Here is a 22,452-nt window from a genome sequence, read left to right as displayed (position 1 = left end):
GATATTTTGGAATGTATATCTCAATTTGTGTGATGGCGGAGGAGGGGGGGAGAGTAACTGCAAAATATCCAGGATTCTAACCAATGGGTACAAAAGCAACAAAATGAACCATAAAAATGTAAAAGCACACACACTGGGACTTTAAATTTTCCTGAAACCCTAATAATTTCAATTTCACTGTGTTCATGCGGATCTTAGTAAATCTTGAAATTTGAAAATAGTTACTTGGGTCCAAAAATCTAGAAAAAAGATAAAACTGTCTGACTCTCTTTTTATATGTCAATGTTCGCATTAGTAGTAGAGGAACTATATTCCTAATAACAGTTTCTAGGAGGCTCTAGAAGTCTTTCTGGAGCTAGTCAATGTCAGGAATGTGTACATTAACGACCAGATATGTCACAAAAGGAGAAGTGATCGGAAACAAACAAGGGGAGAAAACGCTGATTTGCTAAGATAGTATCTCAGAGAGTAGAGATTTTGTCTTGGCCTTGGGCTGCCTGTCACAAAATGTCCAACAAAGTCATCTCTGCTTGTTGGAATTTATTGCCCTGGCCTTGACCTTCTCTCCCCACCTTAGGGAAACCGGCAAAACGGTCTCTCCAGAGCCAGCAAATTTTGCAATTTTGTTCACTTTGAGTTTGGAGCTACTGTAGATGATCTGTGAACAACCCAACTTGGAACGCTCTGTCCTTTCAAGACCTCTGAGGTGAAATGTCAGAGACAATTACTTCTCTCCACCTGACAAGAGCTCCATGCCCTGAATGGCTTCTTTGGAGGAAACCTGAACTGATGAAGCTAGGTTTATGTTTATTTTATACTTTGTGTCAGTCCAGAGGTAGAGAAGGTATTTTCGAAGGACCCTGCTTTGCAGAGACCAAATGTTTCTCAGGCATGTATCCTAAGTCCCCTTGTATGCCTGCTGCTAACCACTGGCTTTCATAGCCTCCCCAGGCTGAGCAGAGACCTGCAAATGAGTGGAGCAAAGGTGGCCTTCATGACTGATAGGCCGCGGGGCTGGAATTCTGGAGGAGGGAAGTCAGACAGGGCAGCCAAGTTTGGGGTGAGCATCAGCCCCAGAAGCCTGGGCGCCAGACAAAGTCGGGCCCCTCGCAGGAGCCAGCCTCAGCCCCGGCTGCATTTAACAGCCCTTTGAAGTAAATGGGGGTCACCAAGATGTTTATTCTAAGAGCCTCCTGTCTGATTTCCTCAGCAAACCACCCTTGCCCTTGAACTCCAGGCCTATGGGTAGAGAAAATAATCAGGGTTTTGAACTTACAAATGGACTTGGAAACCTCGGTAGGAGGAGACCTCTAACCCACTCTGAAAGGAGACATAACCCAGACTTGCCTCGAAGAGACCAAAGCCAACTCTTAATTCATGGCTTCCCGTGCCCAATGGCAGAATGCGAGAAGGGAATCAGGAACGGGGCTCTGCAGAAGTTACCTAAGGAGCCCCACCTTCTGAAGCATGCAAAAAAATTAACCCCATCCACAAACAGACCCTCAGAGGAAGGGGACCCGGTCTAAAAGAGATAAGACTGTGGGCAAGAGAGTCTTAATGTTAAAAGGGAAGGATAACTGCCCTGATGAGGCATTTATTCAAAATAAGAATTCACGTGACCTTGGCTTTATGAAATTTCCCAATTTGGAAAGGAAGATTACGGGTTGGGGATATTGAGAAGAGCCCTTGAGGAGCCCAAGGAAGCTTTGTTTTGTTTCTTTGTCTGATCTTTGCCAGTGATGCCCCAAGACTAAGAGAATATTTCTGTCCTTGTTCCGAAGAATGCAGCTTAGCAGTTCTTTATATACTTCGGAGACCCTCACCATCCTTCCTCAGTCTCTAAAACCCCTCTGCTTTTCATTAGATCATCGGTATTTACCAGGCACCTGCTAGGTACCTACCACTTTGGATTTCAGAGGACTTGTGTAACTCTGTCCCTGCTCTCAAGAGGGTCTCACTAACTTTCAAGAAATAAGAGCAATAGCCCCCAAAGCATTTTGAGACTGATGTGATCCAGTCTGTAATTTAGTACCGTTAACACTTGAGTATACTGAGGACTCTCCCTTCCTCCCCCCAAAAAAGGAGCAATCTGTGAGCTAGGGAAAAAACCACAGGTGAAGTGGAAATGAAGGAGGTTGGCTCTGGGCTCCCCTGCCCGCCCGCCTCCCCGCCACAGGCCAAGCCAGCTCGCTGGTCTGGAGAAGAATTATAGTGTGGTGCTAAGGGCAGGGACTCCAGAGTTATTCTCTTTGGGTCCAAATCCTTGTTATCCAACCATGCTTTGGTTGGATAATTTTCTGATCTGTTCCGTGACTCAGACATCCCAGCTATAACAGGGAGATAAAAAGAAGAGTGATTGGGCAGGTTAACCCATGTAAAGTTCTTATACTGGCACCTCAAATGGCCAAGGACTATCAGCTGTGGTGTTAGCTTCATCAAATCTAGGTACTCTTTTCTTTAAAATGCTCTTCTCCTTTCTTTTCTTCTCTGACTTTGACTACCCCAATAAGGATAGAGGAAGAGCTGGGCGGAAAACCTTTGGTTTGCTATCTGGGTGTCCCAATGTGTAGTTCCCCAACTTTAGAACATTGCCCTCTGCCAAACAAGAGGACTGGCATAGAGACACTTTGAGGAGTTTTTGTGTTTTGATCCCCTCCTCCCAACCCATGCGCCCAGCTCTAAAGTTTAGTAACTTGCCAGTGGTCACATATCAGTAAGTGGGAGAGCCAGGATTTGAACCCAAGCAGCCCATTTCCAGAGCTTGTCCTGTAACTCCTCGGTCACATTTCCCTTCACAGGGATAACCTTGTCTTGGAAGCACTGGCTTCTCCCTCTACTCCCAATTGACTCCTCCATTCTTTGATGATAAGATACCATCCTCATTCCCAATTTTAGTGCAGGTCCATGCCTCCCCCCTCCTCTGCCTCTGTTCAGATCCGCCCATCCTTCAAGGCCAGATCACCTCCTTGAAACAGCCCCTTTCCAGCCCAGGTCCACATGAGCCGCCATCATGGTGTTGCCGGCGTCCTACTCACTCTCTTCCGCTTGACTTCCCCACCATTGTCGGGAGGCACCAATTCTCAACTAACAAAGAAAACCCTGGTTGCAGTTCCTAGAGCAACACTGAACATAGAGCTGTGAAGAAGAGCCTATGTGCAACTACTCTGGAAAATGCCATTCTCTCTTTGGGTGCTCCCCCTCTCTGCCTCCTCCAGAGTGAGCTTTCCAAATACTGTGTGGCCAGTGACTTAAGTCAGGCCATCATCCTGCATATACTCTTCACATATAGTGAAAACCCACCCAACTGCTTATATGAGATTCACTAAACAAATGAAGAGATATAAATTTAATTTTAATTTTAATGTAAGTGGATGATGGCCGCCAGGGACTGGCCTTTCCATCCTCCTTCTCTTCTTAGACTCCCACATCTAGAACAGAGCCTGGAGCATGTCCTTGTACAAACAGGCTGGAAGGAAAAAATGAAAGCAGGGAAGAAGGCCCAGGAGTAGGGAGAGAAGAGAAAAAGGAAAGGATAGGGAAGGGAAAGAAGGGAAGGAAAGGGGAGGGAGGAGAGGGGAAGGGGATGGGAGAGGAGGTGAAGGGAGAAGAAAATACTTAGGAATGGAGGGAAAAAAAGATTTAAATGAATTTGAAACAAAAGAGGGAAATAGGAAATCAGAGTAGAAGAAAAGGAAGAAAAGAAAGAAATGAAGAGTGTGAAATGAAAGGAAGTTGGGGAAGAAGAAAGCATGGCCTTTCGAATGAAGGTCACATTGAAGGAGGCAGGAGGGAGAGAGGTGAGGACCTGGTCTGGCCGGGTCCTTCTGTGGGCCAGATAGATGCATCACATCACCAACCACCTGTGAGACAGACCATTCACTTTACTGAGGAAGGTGAGCTAAGAATGTTTAAAATGCTTGTGAATAAGCATGCCATCCATTCCCCAAGAGACATGGGAAAGTGAAGGGTGGGCACAGTCCCAGGCTTGGAGGTAGCCGATGAGAGGGGTTTAGGAGGAGATGCGCCTGCGCAAAGTAAGGCTCTTCCCAGTCACCTTTACGAGGGAATGATCGGAGAATACCTCTCAGTGGGATTCTAAACTGTCTCCCTGTCCTTGAAGAGAAGGTGGCTGATCCTTAATAGACTCACTGCTAATGCAGAGAGCTCGCATTAGCCCATTAGCTTTTCTGCTGAGCGTCCCGAGGGTCCCAAGCCATGAGCCAGAGCAGGTGAGCCAGTGGATGATCTGCTCAGCCGATAGAGGGCTGAGCACCTGCAGTGCAGCCCTCCCCACTGGGCATTGAGTAATTGGAACATCTTAAGGCTTTCAGCAGGCTTACCTAGGACCTTATATTTAGCCTTGGGAGTCAGGCATGCAAGAGAAGAATCGTTCCTACCACCCGAAGACCAGCAGTCAGTCAACACTCCAAGCAGTGCTACACAAAAATTCCAATAGCTCTCTACTGTCCAAGACATAACCAGAGTTTACTTGGTCCTAACCTGCACTCTGGTTTAATTTCCCACCTCTCCCTTCTGCCACTCCCTACCCCCACCCGAGGTTTTCTTTTCCTCTTTATCTGTCTTCATTCTTTAAGACAATTCTACTTCCTCACTGAAGCCTTCCCTGTCTGCTCCAGCCGGCAATACCCCTCTCTTTCATCTGCAATCTTATAGCCCTGTTGCATATACTGGTCTGTGTATCCTATTACTTTTCCTCCTATTACTTTTCCACAGGCACAATCTAATGTTATATACTCAAGGGCAAGAACCACATCCTGTATTCCTGGATATTCTTAAATGCCAAACCAGTGTGCACGCTAGATATTCAGAAAACATTTGGGAAATCATTCTCCTTTGTACATATGGTTTTGCCTTACAGTCCTCAACTCCAAATTCTTAGCATCCCACTTCTATATACCTCGTAGGTTTTCGAGGGAGATACTAAGAAGAAGAGAGAAAAAAAATAAACATTTTGGTGATGCCCCTTGAAAATGTAGACCACATTCAAGAATCAAATGTCTTGTGCATTGGTGGATGGGAAGGGAGTAGATACAATTCTCACCACCAACACTGAGACTTACTTGTTTTCTATGTTGGTTTCCTCTTTTCTTAAAGGAGCTTGTGGATTATTTACGAGTTCACTCACACAGTGCTGTTTATGCTACATCCATGAGCCCCCCAGTAGCAGAGCAAATCATCAGATCAATGAAATTTATCATGGGACTGGACGGGACCACACAAGGTAAGAAGGTCTGCCGTGGGGGACAACTCCCACAAATCCTTTCTTAGACTTCTCTCTACCTTCCTTCTGCCTCATCAGTCTGCCCCCTTCTCAGATATACACCTTTTCTTAATGTAACCCAATTTGTTAATCAATTTGTATAAACCCTATTTGTACATGATATATAATCATACATAGTACAAAAATGTACTAGAACTGCTGCCAACACACACACACACACACACACACACACACACACATGCGCGCGCACACACACGCACAGAAAAATACCTTTTTAAAGCAAAGAAAATTTTCTAATCTCCTCTGAATGTGATCAGCAAATCTGGATAATTTTGTGTAATCAGTTGCGTTAAAATGAAGCAAACAGTTGTATGTATTTGCCTGCACTTGCTTGGGGCTGTCCCTTGTGTTTCCCTGGGCACAAAGTAAGGCCACTGCCCATTTGAGGATAGGCAGACAAAACATGAACAATAGGGGCGCCTGGGTGGCTCAGTGGGTTAAAGCCTCTGCCTTCAGCTCAGGTCATGATCCCAGGGTCCTAGGATCGAGCCCCGCATCGGACTCTCTGCTCTGCGGGGAGCCTGCTTCCTCCCCTCTCTCTCTCTGCCTGCCTCTCTGCCTAGTTGTGATTTCTCTCTGTCAAATAAATAAAATATTTAAAAAAAAAAAAACATGAACAATAACTTTCCTTTTCCATTTCCTTATTTATTTATTTATTTATTTATTTATTTGCATTTGGTCACTACAGCCAAAGTGTGCTGTGTTCAACCCAAATGAGTTTAATCTTCTTTTTGAAAAATTGTTTCAGCAAAGCCTTTTGGAACTCGCCTTCTATCTTCTAGATATAGTTTATAGGACTTCTACTACATGTCACAGTGGGGATACAATGATGAATAAGGCAGTTCTTGCCACCAGGCAATCTCTAGAGTGCATTTATGGAAGTAGCAAAATCTCCCAGCCCCAGGACTGGTGAATGGACCATAGAAATCAGGTGCTCCACCCGACCTCCCAGCTAGTGGGAAGCCCTCCACTGTTTACTGCTATCTTCCAAGCCTACTATTTCAGTAGAAGTGTGGGGAGATCCATTTCCCAATTTTATTAAAGCAGCAATATATTTCATTCACATGCAAATTTTACCCAAAGTCTACTATCTAGGACAGATTATAACAGGGCTGGGCTGGTTGAAGTAGTGTGTACACCTACCTCAGTACTGACAGCCCCTGAGGCCCTTCTCCTGAAGCCTAGCGCCCCCCAGGACACCAGTTTGAAAACCGCAGGAAAATGGCTTGCAGAGTGATTTTGTTCCTTCATGTAAAATGCAGTGATTAATGGTTTTCCAAAGCCTCTTCCAACCTTTGGAGTTTTATGATTCTGTCTCTTATTGAACAGTTAGTATGAAAAGGAGATGGAAATCCAATCTAGGGAGGCCATGTGGTGCAATGGTTAGGAGCAGAAACTGAAAGTAAACTGGAATCCTATGGCTCTGTGGCCATAGGCAAGTGATTTAACTTATCTGTTCAGCTCTGGGCAAGTGACTTCCCTGTGCTTCACTTCATCCAGCTGTAAAATGAGGAAAATAATACTGACGAGCTCATGCTTTTGTGAGAATCAAGTAAATTAAGTTATACAAAATACTTAAAATTATGTCTGAAAACAATTATTTAGTAAGCATCATATAATTGCTTGCTGCCATTATTTGCTACTATTATTGAGTTAGTTCTCGGGTGAGAAGTATTTGGACTACATCTCTGGGATGCTGTAGGAAAGATTCTTATGATGGAAGTCAGGTAAGACTGGGTGTCCTCCAAGGCCCTGGATTAGTCAGGATAAGCAAGGTTATGCCACCATAACAAACAAACTGTGAAAATCCCTATGGCTTAACAAAACTGAGTTTTGCTTCTTGCTCACACCAAGTCTAACACAAATCAGATAACTCTCTGCACAGCTGTCCTCCAATGAAGCACCAATTAAGCCTACTTCTAGCCTCCACGATCCCCGTGGCAGGGAACAGAGAAACATCAGCCTGGAAGTGACACCACCTTGCTTATAGTCCTTTGGCCAAAAACAGGCATATGACCAAACCCAGATTTGTGGGAGGAGTTGGTAACTTAAAGGATGTGGGTATGGATAAGCAGATATCTTTCAACCTGTTAAACCTGAAGCTGTAAATAAAGCTGCATCTGTGCCCACATGAACTGTCAGGTTGTACAAAAAAACTAGTCTGGAACCAGTGGCTGCTCACAAAGCCATTATTAATGATCTTATTGAAATTTATTAATTTCTCCTTTTTTACTATTTTATTTTATTTATTTGAGAAAGAGCATGAGCAGTGGGAGGGGCAGAGGGAGAAGATGGCCCCACTGAGCAGGGAGCCCAAAGCAGAGCTTGATCCCATACCCTGGGATCATGACCCACAGAAGGCAGACACTTAGCCACACAGGGACCCTGAACTTGATGCATTTTTTTTTATGTTGAGTTAGCTAACATACAGTACATCATTAGTTTTTGATGTAGTATTCAAGGATTCATTAGTTGCATATAACAACCAGTGCTCATCACAACAGGTGCCTTCCTTAATATCCATCACCTGGCTACCTCATCCCCCTTCCCCCCCTCCCTTCTGTAACCCTCAGTTTGTTTCCCAGAGTCCAGAGTCTCTCATGGTTTGTCTCTCTCTCTGATTTCTTCCCCTTCAGTTTTCTCTCCCTTCCCCTATGGTCCTCTGTGCTATTCCTTATGTTCCACGTATGAGTGAAACCATATTATAATTTTCTTTCTCTGCTTGGTTTATTTCAATTAGCATAATCCCCTCCAGTTCCATCCATGTCGATGAAAATGGTGGGTGTTCATCCTTTCTGATGGCAGAGTAATATTCCATTGTATATATGGACCACATCCTTTTTATTCATTCATCTGTTGAAGGGCATCTTGGGTCCTTCCACAGTTTGGCCATTGTGGATATTGCTGCTATGAGCATCGGGGTGTGTGTGCCCCTTCTTTTCACTACGTCTGTATCTTTGGGATAAATATCTAGTAGAGCAATTACTAGGCCTTAAGGTAGCTCTATTTTTAACTTCTTGAGGAACCTCCATACTGTTTTTCAGAGTGGCTGTACCAGCTTGCATTTCCACCAACAGTGTAAGAAGGTTCCCCTTTCTCCACATCCTTGCCAAGATTTCTTGTTTCCTGTCTCGTTAATTTTTGCCATTCTAACTGGCATAAGGTTGTATCTCATTGTACTCCATGCTTTTCTTAATGGAAACCAATTATTTAAGATTTAAGTTAAAATGCAAGTTAAGTGAATTGTCCTACAATGACCAGAAATTTCCTTTGGTCTTATCTTAAAGATGAGTAACTAGGAAAGTTACCTGAAAATTAACCGATGTCTCAGTAAAGATCACTGGTTTCTTTCTTTTTTTTTTTTTTAAGATTTTATTTATTTATTTGACAGACAGCAATCACAAGTAGACAGAGAGGCAGGCAGAGAGAGAGGGGGAAGCAGGCTCCCTGCTGAGCAAAGAGCCCGATGTGGGGCTCCATCCCAGGACCCCAGGATCATGACCTGAGCCAAAGGCAGAGACTTTAACCCACTGAGCCACCCAGGTGCCCCAAGGATCACGGTTTCTTAAGCCCTTTAGTGTATATGCTGTCAGAAGCAGTTGATTTATGTGTAGTCAACCTGACAATCATTCCCTTCCCTCCTCTGGATTGGTTTCCCACTTCATCGCAGACAGAACTCACTTCATTTATCTGATCACAGCTGAAAATTTGCAGAAAAATCACATTGGAAGATATAATCATTTATTCTTTGATAGTCATCTATCATCCATTTTTCGTCCTCTGAGGTGAGAGATATCGCCTTTGGTTCTCTCTTTTCACCTAATAATTAAAGAATCACTTGCTTATTATTTTTTTTTACCTCCCACTTAAAGTTTCTCACTTTCCTCCTCTTGCCATCTTAATGGGGAAAAGAGAGAAAGAAAGAACAGAGAAGGGAATGTATGAAGCCTGTTTTCTTAGAGTCAAGATAGAAGAACCCAGGGGGAAAGATAGGACAATTTCTTTTTGAAGGGGTCAACAAAGGAAAGTAGTAGAAAAGAAAATTGACTGAATCATCTGCCAAGTTTCAGACAGTTCTATCTGACACATCTTTTGAAGAATTCAAAGGCACCAGTGAGTGTTCATGCTGGTCTCATTGATGACAATGTCTGCTTTAAATAAAATGAATAGGACACGTTGAGAACATTGCATTAACTCACCGGTCTCTGCTGAGATATACGGATTCTCGGGGTAAAGTTGTCTGGAGCTCAAAGGGGCACACTGTGCCATTCCAGAGCTGCCTTATAGGATCTGAGAAAGAGAGCACGGCTCCAAGCCTTCATGTTTAGCCCACTCTACTGCAACTGTGATTGGAGCCTTTCAAGGCTTTCTTTCGGGTTGAGTTTGGGGAGCAGTTGGCCAGATCTGTCCCTTGATGAATATCTTCACTTTAATCTGCAATGCAAAGCCATAGGCTTCAAAGAAAGGCAAGCCACAGGAATAAGGTCAGAGTTCCTTTGAAGCCAAGGTTCAAAGATGAAATAGCAGTCTCTGTGAAATGACAACGTTTATGCACAAACAGCCACCTTCCCTCTGCAGCCGGGCTGCTTGTGGAGTTCCGGCACACAGGCTGAGAAGCTGCAGGCCGTGCAGGCATTCATTCCACGTGCACCGGGGCCCTTCAAATCTCCTGGCCTGTCCCATCGTGCAGTACAATGAGCCCAGAGTGGAGATTTGGTTTCTCCATCCTCATGGTTGTTGGGTGGTCCCTAAGCCAAATCAGGGCTGTAAGCCCCTTAAGGGCAAGAAATGTGTCTTGAATTAATCTGCTGTGCCTCTGAGTGTCAAACCCAGTGCTCAGCTTAATAAATACATCACAATTCAGCCTCCATCTTGCCGGCCTACTCGGTTTCAGGTCAGAGATTCTGCTAAACCAGGTCAAGAAAATGCTTATCTCAAAGGAGTGGAGACCAGGAATGCGTTCCACACCCGGGAGGCAGCTGAAGGGATCACTTAGTACTGGGGACCCTCTGCAACTGACATCACTTTTGAAGATGTCCAGGAAGATCGCAGTTCTGTCATTTGCTTCGCCTCCACTTGGCACAAGCAGGAGACAGGGCAATGCCCCAAATCATAGCAACCCCCCTAAGGAAAGCACCAGCAACAGGTGTCTTGTTATTATTTATTTAAATCTTGCATGCATGTTTTTCAATGCATCTGTCAATATTCTTTTTGAAATGCCAAGTTTGGTCTTCCTTCCCCACTCTCCCTTTCTGCACTCTGGGGAGAAAATGGAGTTGTATCTCAGGGAGGATTAAGGGTATGTTCTCTGCGGCCAGGCGGCCTGGGGCCCGGCCCCCAACAGCCTTCGCTCCATGACGGTCAAACTGCTTACCCTCGCTTAGCCTCCGTCCCTTAATTTTAATCAGGGTTATCTGTAGGAGTAAATGACGTCATACAGGTAACAAACTTAGCGTGACACTTGATAAATAGGAAATACTCAATAAACCTAACAGTTACCATTATTATTATTATTAAAAAGATTTTTTTTAAAGATTTTATTTATTTATTTGACAGACAGCGGTCACAAGTAGGCAGAGAGGCAGAAGCAGGCTCCCTGCTGAGCAAAGAGCCCAATGTGGGGCTCGATCCCAGGACCCTGGGATCATGACCTGAGTTGAAGGCAGAGGCTTTAACGCACTGAGCCACCCAGGCACCCCATAAAAAGATTTTATTTATGTAGTTGACAGAGAGAGTTCAAATAGACAGAGCGGCAGGCAGAGGAAGAGGGAGAAGCAGGCTCTCTGCTGAGCAGGAAGCCTGATGCGGGGCTCAATCCCAGGACCCTGGGATCAAAGGCAGCCGCTTAACCGACTGAGCCACCCAGGCGCCCCCATTATTACTATTATTTTAAGTCGTCTGCTTTCTGCCCTTCTCCAGCTTGTCAAGTTTTTACTCACCAGAGAGCTCTGCCTTTCTCGCAGACCTGTACCTGCTCTACCAGCAAATCCCACAACACGTCCTTTGCTTTATGTCCAGAATCTAGTCTCTTCTTGCGAGCCTCAGCTCTCTCTCCGTCAGCTCCCACCCGTGTTACTGGAGTAGGCTCCTGGATATCCTCTCCACTTCTACTCTTGTCTTTTGTAGGACTTGTTTTCCATACAGAAGCCAAAGTAATTTTTTTTTCTGAAAGTGTAATTTTTTTTTTCTAAAAGTGTAACTCAGAACATTGCACTCGCAGAACTTTCACCACCCCCCATCCTGCTGAGTGTGAAGTCCAGACCGTGGCCTTCAAATCGTCTCATGATAAGGTCTTCTGTTTTCCCACCATCTTTCCCTTGCTTCGTTTACTCCAAGAAGCTGTCTTCCTTGCTCTTCCTAGAAGGCAGGGACGACGCTTGCAGGGGCACTGTGCCCTTGCCGGCCTCTCTAGCCCAGCATTTCTGACCAATATCTGTGTGACTCCTCCCGCATGTCCCTATGTCTTTAGCTAACATTAGCCTGTTAGGGGAGTGACCCTATACTAAACTACGCGCCCTCCTTGTCCCTCTCGTTCTCCTTACCTCGCTCTTGTCTTCTTGGCGTTTGGAAGCACCTGACGAAGTAGATATTGCCTTGCTTGTTGTTTTCCTTCCTTAGAACATAAACTCCATGTGAACAAACATTTTGTCTTGTTTTATTCATTACACTGAGAACAGTGCCGGGCAATTACAGGTGCTCAACAAATGCTTGTGGAAAGATAGAATCTGACCCTTGTCTCCTTCACTCCTCTGTGCTTGATTGTCTCCGTTCCCACCTGCTACAGGCACAGCCCTTTTTCTCAGTGATGAACTGTTCTCTTCCCTCATCCTTTTTAGCTTTCCCTTACCCCTTCATCCTCTTCAACCAGCCAACGAGTTGCATCTTTTCCATGGCTGCAGATTTTCCTGAAACAGTGGCGTTTGCTGCCTGTCTGCCCCCCCCTTCTCTCCACTCAGCTTTTAGCAACTTGAGCTTGTCCTGAGTGCATTTCCGTGGCCTCTGCCCCTTCGAAGGTCACTAGCCCTTCGCTGGCTAGATTTGACTGACCTCCCCACTGCTTCCTCTCTCTTTTTTTTTTTTAAAGATTTTATTTATTTATTTGACATACAGAGATTACAAGTAGACAGAGAGGGAGGCAGAGAGAAGAGGAAGCAGGCTCCCTGCTGAGCAGAAAGCCCTATGCGGGGCTTGATCCCAGGACCCTGAGATCATGACCTAAAGCAGAGGCTTTAACCCACTGAACCACCCAGGCACCCTCCACCGCTTCCTCTCTTTGAAGTCTTCTCTTTATTATGGAGATGCTCTTCTTTTCTGGTTCTTTTTTTTTATTTTTCTGTCTGTTCTTACTCCCCATTTCTGTGAGGTATGCATGCCTGTCTGCATTTGCCAGAATTCCATCTTCTGTTCCCTTTCAAATTCCCTCTGCACAGGCACACCGCGCCCCCCCCCCCCCACACACATATACACCCCTTATCCTTTTCCTTATATAGAGACATGATTCTCAGATTTGAGCTAGTATCAGAATCACCTGGGGGGATGGTGAGAACAGGCTGCTGACAGCTTTGGGCTCAGAAATGCTTGTTGCATGTCTCATAAGCTCCCAGATGATGCTGAAGCTGCTGCCCCAGGGACCAGACTGAGAATCACAGCTGTATGATGATCTGTAGTCACTTCAGTTTCCTCCCTCCCATCAGGTTGTCCCATCACTCCATGAGACATGAAGTGATGACTGGGGACACGTGGGCAACTTTTTCAGACATCAGTGGCATTAAAATTAGCATATAAATGTAAGAGCAAAACTAGACATAGACATAGGGCAAGAATCCCAAGAAAGAGGTTGACTGTGGCCAAGCTCAATGCTGAGATGGCCAATATTAAGTTTTCAGAGGTTCTGCTCCATCCTTTGGAGGAAAAGATGGCCCAGAACAGATACATTATCAGTACCTGTATTATGCTCAGTGCATAATTGGGACTTAGAACATTTCTTTTTAGTTCAGTTTGGAAAATATGTATCAGAGACCTACTAGGTGTCAGACACTGTTCTTACCACTGGTGATGGGAACATGATGGGTCTCTATATTCATTAGAAATTTACAGCCCACAGGTTCCTGATAGCCAAGTGTTCCATACCCTCACAAAGTACCTGTGTTCACAACAGCCTTTCACTTCAACGTGCCCTTCTATATAACTTTTTGAGGTACAGAGAGTCATTAGGAGTTCATTATCACAGGACTGATTATATTATTTGATTTGAAAAGAGACATCAGACCCAGGGACTGCCATTTCTCTAGTAACCTGTGTCTCTCAGGATGGACAGGGTATAATAAATACTTTAGTTTTTCAGAGCATCTGTAATAGGTGAACTCCATTCAGTGAAAAAGGAGATCCCCAATGGGCAACTGCTAAGTTTAAATTAAATTATGAAGAAGGAAGTTTAGTAAGTTAAAATAAACTACAACCAAGTCTTTCATATCCATAACTTGGGAAGAATGGCTTTTCCGATTACTGTGTGGGGTCTGCTTGACTTTGCACTGTAATTATCAGCCTCCTATTGGCACTCATTTTCCTGCTGTGATTGTTAACAATTTTGATGATATGGTGTTGAAATGACATTGGCACTTTTCTTAGAAAAGATGGTCTGCTCAACCCAATACATCTTTTGAATATCAGATGCTAAGATTTTGTAATACTTTCAATTTCCCATCAGGATGAAACAGCAACTATACACTTTATCAAGCACTTGCCTCCTTGGGCGTCTGGGTGGCTGAGTCTTTAAGCATCTACCTTTGGCTCAGATCGTGATCCCAGGTCCTGGGATTGAGCCCCGCATCGAGCTCCCTGCTCAGTGGGGAGCCTTCTTCTCCCTCTCCCACTCCCTCTGCTTGTGTTTCTTCTCTCGCTGTCTCTCTCTCTGTGTCAAATGAATAAATAAAAAATCTTTAAAAAATGAAACAAAACACTTACCTCTTTGCCAACATGCAATCTACAGACCCATTCATTTGAATATCTAAGTTTAATCTGGACATGTAATTTTTTAATGATTTTATTTATTTATTCATAAGAGACGGAGAAAGAAAGAGGCAGAGGGAGAAGCAGGCTCCCTAAGGAGCAAGGAGCCCGATGTGGGACTAAATCCCAGGACCCTGGGATAATGACCCGAGCTGAAGGCAGATGTTTAACCATCTAGCCACCCAGGCACCCTGGACACATAATGTTTTTAATTTTTCGTGTAACATCAGTTTTTTAGATACGAAATTTTATCAGAGACAGGAATAGCTTTGGAAAAAATCTAGCCATAATTAATAGGTCAGTACTTAACATTTGAATGACTCCACTGGCTAACTCATTTCTTATTTTACCAAAATGGCTTTATGAAAAAATCATCATATCTGTGATTTAACCATCCTTCTCCCTTCTGTCACTTCAGTGCTAGGCTGTTGGGATGATCACCAACTTTTTTAATTAAAAAAAATAAACAAACCTCTTTTTTGCTATCATATGCATGGAAATATTTGATGTTTATAATTAAGTGGCCAGGAGTATCCCTAGAAATGAAAACAGTAGTGAGAATGTACTTGCAAGAGAAAATGTATACAGAATTACAATTCCTAATGTATAATACCCAATTTAAGTAGTCTAAACCTTCGTCACTGCTAATAAAGTCTCCTAGTTTTATGCAATGAAGTTAAGAGAAATGAAATATCTATTTTTATTCAAAGTCAAATTTGTCCCTCTTTGCCCTTTAACAGGGAGTTTGTGAGTAGTAGGGGGGGGATGTGTCTGGATATTATGGCCATAGAGGAAAAACTAAAGGTAAAATTAAGATGAAATAATGGGGATGCCTGGGTGGCTCAGTTGGTTAAGCTGCTGCCTTCAGCTCAAGCCATGATCCCAGGGTCCTGGGATGGAGTCCTGCATCGGGATCCTTCCTCAGCAGGGAGCCTGCTTCTCTCTCTGCCTCTGTCTACCACTCTACCTGCTTGTACTCTCTCTCTCGCTCTCTCTGACAAATAAATAAACGTCTTTAAAAAAAATAAGATGAGATAATGAATTGTGTTCTTCCTGGAAATAAAGCAATTCACTACATAGGGTCCTCAAAGCTAGGGCAATTTGACAGGATGGAACAACAATAGGGTGTTTTATCTTATTAATTTAATGTTTTCTGAAAGTTGTGGGCAGAGATTATTGCTACGAAAGGACAACACAAATAAGCACAGTATTACTAGGATCCCTCCTCAGTCGTTTTAGAAATTACCGACCAAACTTAGATATTATCCAAATAATTGCCTCAATTCTCCACTTTCAAGATGAAGAAAAAGCTTAACAAGCCTAAGAGAACCGGGGAACCTTGGTTTTGGTGAACTTGAGCACTAAGGCTAAGGGAGGATGGGGAAACTGAGTCTGCAAATGGAAGCGAAGTACCCTCCGCCATTTTGCCAGTACAAGGAATTCTTCCTCAGGCTGGCTTGCTCTGCCTGCTGGCAAATCAAAACTGATGGGCCAGGATCTAAGGAGGAAGTATTAAATAGACACACTCCCCAACAGAGGGCCTGCTCACACTAAATCTTTCTGAGATTTTATTTCCTGCTTGACTTGGGAAGTACTCAAAACATTCCATCTGGGAAGAAGTCCTTACCTGGGCCCCAGAACTCTGTTTACACATCCCATGCTGCCTTTGGAAGGGCGGGGAATGAAGGCTCTCGGGTAATGGGATCACTCTCCTTTATCCCCCTGAGAGGCTCTCCATCCTTGAAGTGAGGAAGTGATTTCTTTTAAATCAAAATTTTCTTATATTATGGTGTCACTATTTTACGGCGACATCGCCTATTCTAAAATTAAAACGGAGTATTCTGTCCCTTCGTTGCAAAATCCCTGGTTCTATTCACTGAGAATATCTGAGGGGCTGAAGATGACTGGTTTCTGTGCAAAAAGGAATGATTAATGGAAAGGGGGCATGTATTATTCATTGAACAAGTTTAGATCATGTTTAAAATCACCAGATAATTCAAAAATTGGCACCGATAAAATTTTTCTTAGCCTCGTCAACAAGGAAAGAATCTATCTTCAAATTGAAAGAGAACAATTAGAACTTTCTCTGGTTCCTCAGAAGCTTGCAACCTTTCCTCATTTTGATCCCTTGACCACCATATAAGACCCTCCTAGCTCCTGACCCCAGACACAAGTGCCTTGTGCTTGCTGCCACCCACTCATCTCTCAGAACAGGTTCAGAACCAAACTCAGGGCCCAGATGAACCTTGGACTCAGAACATCTTGGAATGGGAGTTCATGCAGGAATGATCCTTCTAATTCCTGCCACCAGCACTAACCACCCTTTCTAAAATATCACCCATTTCTTTGTGGGTGACTCTCTCTACTCCCCTGTTCTGCACCATTTTTCTTCATAGTACTCACCACCACCTAGAATTATATACTTGCTTCCTTGGTTATTGTCTGTCTCCCTCAGTAGAATACAAATGCCTTGAGGATAGGACCCTGTCCCCAACCCCAAGCAGTATATGTTGATGGAATGAATGACCCCGTTCAATGGGAGCTTTGGCCATATCCCATCAACTATTCACCAGGCATTTGTCTCTCCCTTATGTATGCTCAGGATATCTCCTCCATCTGGAAGGCCTTCATCTCTTCCCACAACCCATTTATACCTATTTTTCTTAAGATCATATTTATTTATTTGAGAAAGAAAGAGAGCAAACATGAGTGGGTAGAGGGGTAGAAGGAGAGGGGTAGATGGAGAAGGGGAGAGAATGCCAAGCAGACTCCCTGCCAAGCATGGGTCCTGATGTGGCGCTTGATCCCAGGACTCTGAGATCATGACCTGAGCTGAAGTCAGACGCTTAACTGACTGAGCCACCCAGGTGCCCTGCACTTGTACCTATTCTTTATCTCCTAATCCCTATTTAGACTTCGAAGCCCTATCTCAATGACTGCATTCAGAAAATATTGCTTCCCTCCTCCATCTCCTGCAATTTATCCCTCCTATGTTAGCCACACGCCCCCAACCCAGCCTTCCAAATAGTTAGCGTTCGATTAATTAATTGTGTCTTAAGCATCAACTATGTAAATGAATGCTCAGTGACCAGATTTGGGACCAAACAAGTTTCCTGGACAAGGCTTAGAACCTAATCACTACCTATAAACAATTATGGTTTCTTTAGAAATTACCTAGAGAATTATTTTGGTTCAAATACTGGAATTAGAATCACTTCCTTTGATTGATACATATATAGGCCAAAATCTAGGGTTCCTTTCCTATTCTTTTGATAAATGAATGGTTTTATATTATCACATATAGTAAGGCTCTGTCTAGACACCATCTAATACAGAGGTGAGTAAGCTGGGTAATTCAAGCCAATGCTACCCAAATAGCAGGAACAAAAATGGAGTTTTTCCTTTAATTATCTAAGCAGTTAGCTGAATCCCTTACTTAACGTTTCCCATGGAGACATCCAAAGCCCAAAAGTGCATGTGACTTTTTTAGGCACAGTAATCAGCAAGGACTGGCCACCAGCTAATCCGCTGTCCGAGGCAAAGTATATATCTAAAATAGAGGAGAATAGGTTGATTCTTAGGCATCCACAATGGTATTTTCCACTAAATATGCTGGAGGGGGGCCTCCTTCTCTCCCCTACTCTGTCTTAATGATGATTTGCACTTAGGATCTTTTTCAATCAAGAAACTTAAGGTTTTCATGACATTACTTGGTGACTAGTAATGAGAGGTTGAGAAACTGAAATTCTCACACAAAAATTACAGTTTCCCTTTATACCATTTAGCCAATGAAACGTAGAAGGGCATTAGGGTTTTAAACCCTTGAAAGTTTTCATGGTATACACAGTCTTATAAGGTGGTATTAGTTAAGGTAATAAGTTGCTGTAATAGACAAACTCCAATATATTAGTGACTTAACATAATAAAAAAATTATTTTTTGGTCATACAAAGTCCAGAATGGTTGCTCCTCTTGTGTAGGCAGTTCTCTTCCAGGAATCCAACCTCCTTCCAACTTATAGTTTCTCCAGCTTCAATGTATAGCTTCCAAGCTTGCCACCGAAGGAGGGAGGAAAGGAGGGGATGATGTACACAACCTTTTCACGGGCTGGAACTGGAAAGGTACCTTTCATTTCCGCCCACATTCTATTGACCATAACTCAGCCACATGACCTTGCCTGACCACAGAGGAGCCAGGGAAATGAAGTAACTAACTGTCAGCCTAGAAGAAAATGGGTTCAGTGAGTAGCTAGCCAGGTTTTGCCACAAGTCCTTAACCTCAGTCTAGGACATTCTTTCCCAGACTTTTGATGGATGTATACTGTAGGAAGACAGTGTGTATTTTAGACAGTTTCCCAATTTTGCCCTGTTGGCTGATAAAATAATCTCTTAACCTGAAACGGAATAAGACTAGCTAAGAGAAAAAGAAAAACAAAGTCCAAAGGACTGAAGATGAATCTCTCTTCCTTTCGTAGGGACTCTCAGGGGTCCTAGTCTGGATTTTACTACAACCATTTCTGCTTCTTTTGCACAGAACCTAGTCCCATGCCACGGCAGGTATTAAGATCATTATCATTACTTTGTTGCTGAATTCCCCAATACCGTGCACTTTTTGGAGGCAGAAAAATGGACCCTGGGCATGATGCTTCCCCAGAAGACATTAAAATGACATGAAATTGGGACAGCTCTGGAAGTCAGGCCAGATGAGGGAAGAATGTGTATTTTGGAAATAGTAGCGTACTCTCAGATAAGTCAGACTTTTTTTCTGGAAGGGGGAACATGATGGGACAGAACATAGAACATTGCAATTTAAAACATGCAATTTATAAACAAGCACATTTATGCTAGTTATCTGAAATGGAGGGGCTGGTTTTGAATCAGCCCAACCCTCACATTCAGCCACGCTTGGGTTCTTTGGGGATCATGGACTTAAAGGAGGCTAAGAGACTTGAACAAGGATTGAACATCTGACGTTCATCACACCAGCACCCAGAAGGTGACTAGTCAAGGTGACTCATCGCTCTGCACCAGACAGAGAACTAAAACGAGAGTTTGTGCCAAGATTGAGATCACATGAAGCTATGACCGTGCCCCACATTGCTTGAAGCATTTCATCAACTGAGAAGCACTGTTTGTTTCCATTCTGCTTAAATGGGCAAGCTCTCTCTAGATTGTTCCTGCTGTCCTGTATTTGAGATTTGCCAAACAGATTTTTTGAAGACTTAACCTGTTTTTTTATTCAGTTATTAAGAGAAAGAGTGGAATACAATGGCAAGGTCTTTCAAGGAACTTCATCAATTTATGAATCTCCATTTTTTTTTTTTTTTTTACCCTCGGGAGAGAAAATCTAAGGGTAAAAGAAAAAAAAAGAGTGAGGCTTAAAATATAATGCATTCGAACTGGAAAATACGAGCATGCCTCATCTTTAAATCGTTTTGTATGGATTATTTCATTCATCCCGGTCATTTGTGAACTTTTATGAGATTGGCAGGTGAGGTGTTGACCCCGCTTCTAACCCGACGTGGACTTGGAGAAAGTGGCACCAGTGACTTCCAGCTGTGACCTTGGACCTTTGCTCTGGGTCCTGGAACAGGGCACGCATATTTTTACACTTGGGTTTGATAGCTTTAAAAATGGGAGTGAGTAACTGGGAAGATTTAGGGCCTGGGGTGGGGGGAGGTAATGAGGGAGGAGTGCGCTGGGTGACAGCAATTTGCTCTCCAGTCGAATTTTCTCACTTTCTTACTGTTTGTATTTGACATGAGATACAGTCACAAACTTCCCTCAGAAGCTGTTGCTTTTCTTCAGTGCTCGTGGGAGCTACAGACACCTTAATCCGTCCGCATCACTGAGCTTTTCTGGGGCTGTCCTTGTTCATCTACTCTTCCCCGGGGAATTCTGTGTCCTCCGCAAAGGGAGGAAAAAGCAGTGAACACCCAAAGGACCCTGATTGGGGCGAAGAAACTCAATCATGAGACATGGGATTTTAAAAATTCTCACGTTTCTTAGCACCTACCTTGGCAGAGAGCAGATCCAAGATCAGCTTCCTACAGTTTCTTTTCTGTTCCATTCTGTCCCTTGGAAGTCCCTTAGAGAGTGTGAGTGGGGTCCACAGAGCACCCCACCTGAATTGGGCCCTCTGAGGGCCTGGGCACTGTTGAGGGAGGCATTCGCTGCTTCTTCCTGAAGATCCGTGCTTGGTTACCCGCTGGGGACCAGAGAGAGGCAGAGAAAGACGCTCGGGGCTTTGTGGTCTTTCCAAAGGTTTCAGGCCACTGGCATTTCAGCAACAGCTAATACAAAACAGATGGCCGGGCGCTACGCTCCGCTGGCTTTCAACTGAGGGGCTACCTCCGTAGTGATTAATCACCTATGCTGGGGGGGTGGGGGTGGAAAGTCCTACCTGGCCCTTTTTTTTTGTATGTGCGGACCGCAGGTTGGACTGAGCCAGCCGAGTGACAGACATTGCTTCTCTGCCCTGCTACCATTTCTGTGCACATAGGACAGCTTGGGTTTATCCCATAAATACAGAAGTAGCTGGCAAACTGAACCCCGGCGAGGAGGGGAAGCTGGTCTGGTTGTGCAGAACTGGCTCGCCAGGTCTTCTGTCCCTTCATTTGTTTCACCGTGAGGGTTAGGCGAGGGTGGAGGTTTAGAGCAGCTCCGTAAATTCTGCACTTGCCTTAAGCCCTTACAAAGTTTCCCTAGCAGGAGGGTAAAGAGGATCTGTTTGTCTTTCAGATGGTACTGGGGCAAAAGGTTAGTGTGGCCACTTCCTTCCACCCGCCCTGCAAACAAGATATCCTTTTACACCATGCGTCCCTCCAGAAGCTTCCTCTTGGCTTTTGTTCTCTGTGTGGAGGGACATTGAGACGGGCGAGTCCGTGATGGAACACATGTGGGACTCATGTTGGCTCAGTACAACTAGAGAACGAAAGAACGCGACTCCAGCTGTAACATCACAGAGGGTGAAGGGACGCCGCTGTTTCACACTGATCTGTGTTTTGCCCATCACTGGTTCATGTTCAGCTAAGCAGCATTGTTAGCTTATGGGTGCCTTGCCGCAGCCCCACTCTTATCTGGACAAGTTCTGGAGAAAACCAGCTACCCTATGAACCACAGCTGGGGAGGATTAAGCAGGTGGATTTGTGCCTGGAGAAGCCCAGCGTGTGCTCTGGGCTAGAGAGAACGAATGTATTAGTTTTCTATTTCTGCATAACAAATGACCACAAATTAAGCAGCTTAAAACAACATCATTTATTATCTCATGCTCTCCTTGGGTCAGAAGTCTGTGCTCAAGGCCAAATCAAGGTATCTGTGGCTGGCTTCTCTTCTGGAGCTCAGGCTCTTCTCCCAAGCTCACGTGTTTGTGGCAGAATCCAGTTTTGGGGGTGCAAGGGTGAGGTCCCCATTTCCTTGCCAGCTGCGAGCTGGTCCCTCTCTGCTCCTAGAGACTGCTGGAACTCCTTACCATCCCGCCCCTCCCTCCACCTCAAAGCCAGCAATGGGGAATCTCCTTCACGAATCTTCGGGAATCTCCCCCTCTCTCTTCTTGAATCTCTTTCTTCAGGGAGAGCCCAGTCCCTTCTAAGGGCTCACCTGATCAGGCCTCAGGTATGGGTTAATGTCGCTAAAATTTATTTTACTCTTCTAAAATAGGAGGACTGTATATAGTTTGATTCTTCAACTTGAATACTGAAACTGAAAATTGTCCCAGTGAACATTTGATTCTGGTGGACAAGAAGCGATTGGAGGATATGTCCTAGACACCGAAAAAAATCCCACAAAAGAAAGAAAAAAAAAACAAAACCTGAGAAGGGCCCGGGAACAGGCAGATTGGGTGCTAGTGCCACACATAACCTCCACTGAGCTCAGGGACGCAGCCCTACAGGGCAAATCCAAGTCAGTCAGTCTGGTCTTTGGTTCAAATGAATAGGTTTCAATATTTTTGAACTACAGAATTTTTTTTCCAAATGAAATGTATATGGGCATCCATATTATAAGATACAAATAGTTTTAATTGTACAGTACTCATAGGGGCTTATCGTGTGCAGACACTTTTCTAAGTGCTTAACATTTAATGTGCAGAATGGAATGGAATGGATATTATTATTATTACATTGTCATTAGTCCCATTTTATAG

At 44.1% G+C, this 22,452-nt stretch overlaps 1 protein-coding gene across 1 annotated transcript in view; it reads left to right on the top strand.

Annotated features, from left to right (window-relative positions):
- SPTLC3 (serine palmitoyltransferase long chain base subunit 3) overlaps nt 1–22,452 on the top strand; it is a 134,177-nt gene that overhangs the window by 92,514 nt on the left and 19,211 nt on the right. Inside the window, exon 9 of the mRNA XM_045980168.1 lies at nt 5,116–5,242. Coding sequence (XP_045836124.1) covers nt 5,116–5,242 — 127 coding nt within the window. The remainder of the gene's footprint in view (nt 1–5,115; nt 5,243–22,452) is intronic.

The sequence above is a fragment of the Meles meles genome, chromosome 16 (assembly GCF_922984935.1).
Source record: "Meles meles chromosome 16, mMelMel3.1 paternal haplotype, whole genome shotgun sequence".
Classification (NCBI taxonomy): domain Eukaryota; kingdom Metazoa; phylum Chordata; class Mammalia; order Carnivora; family Mustelidae; genus Meles; species Meles meles.
The sequence above is the reverse complement of the archived record's forward strand: the minus strand, read 5'-3'. Positions and strand labels throughout refer to the sequence as shown.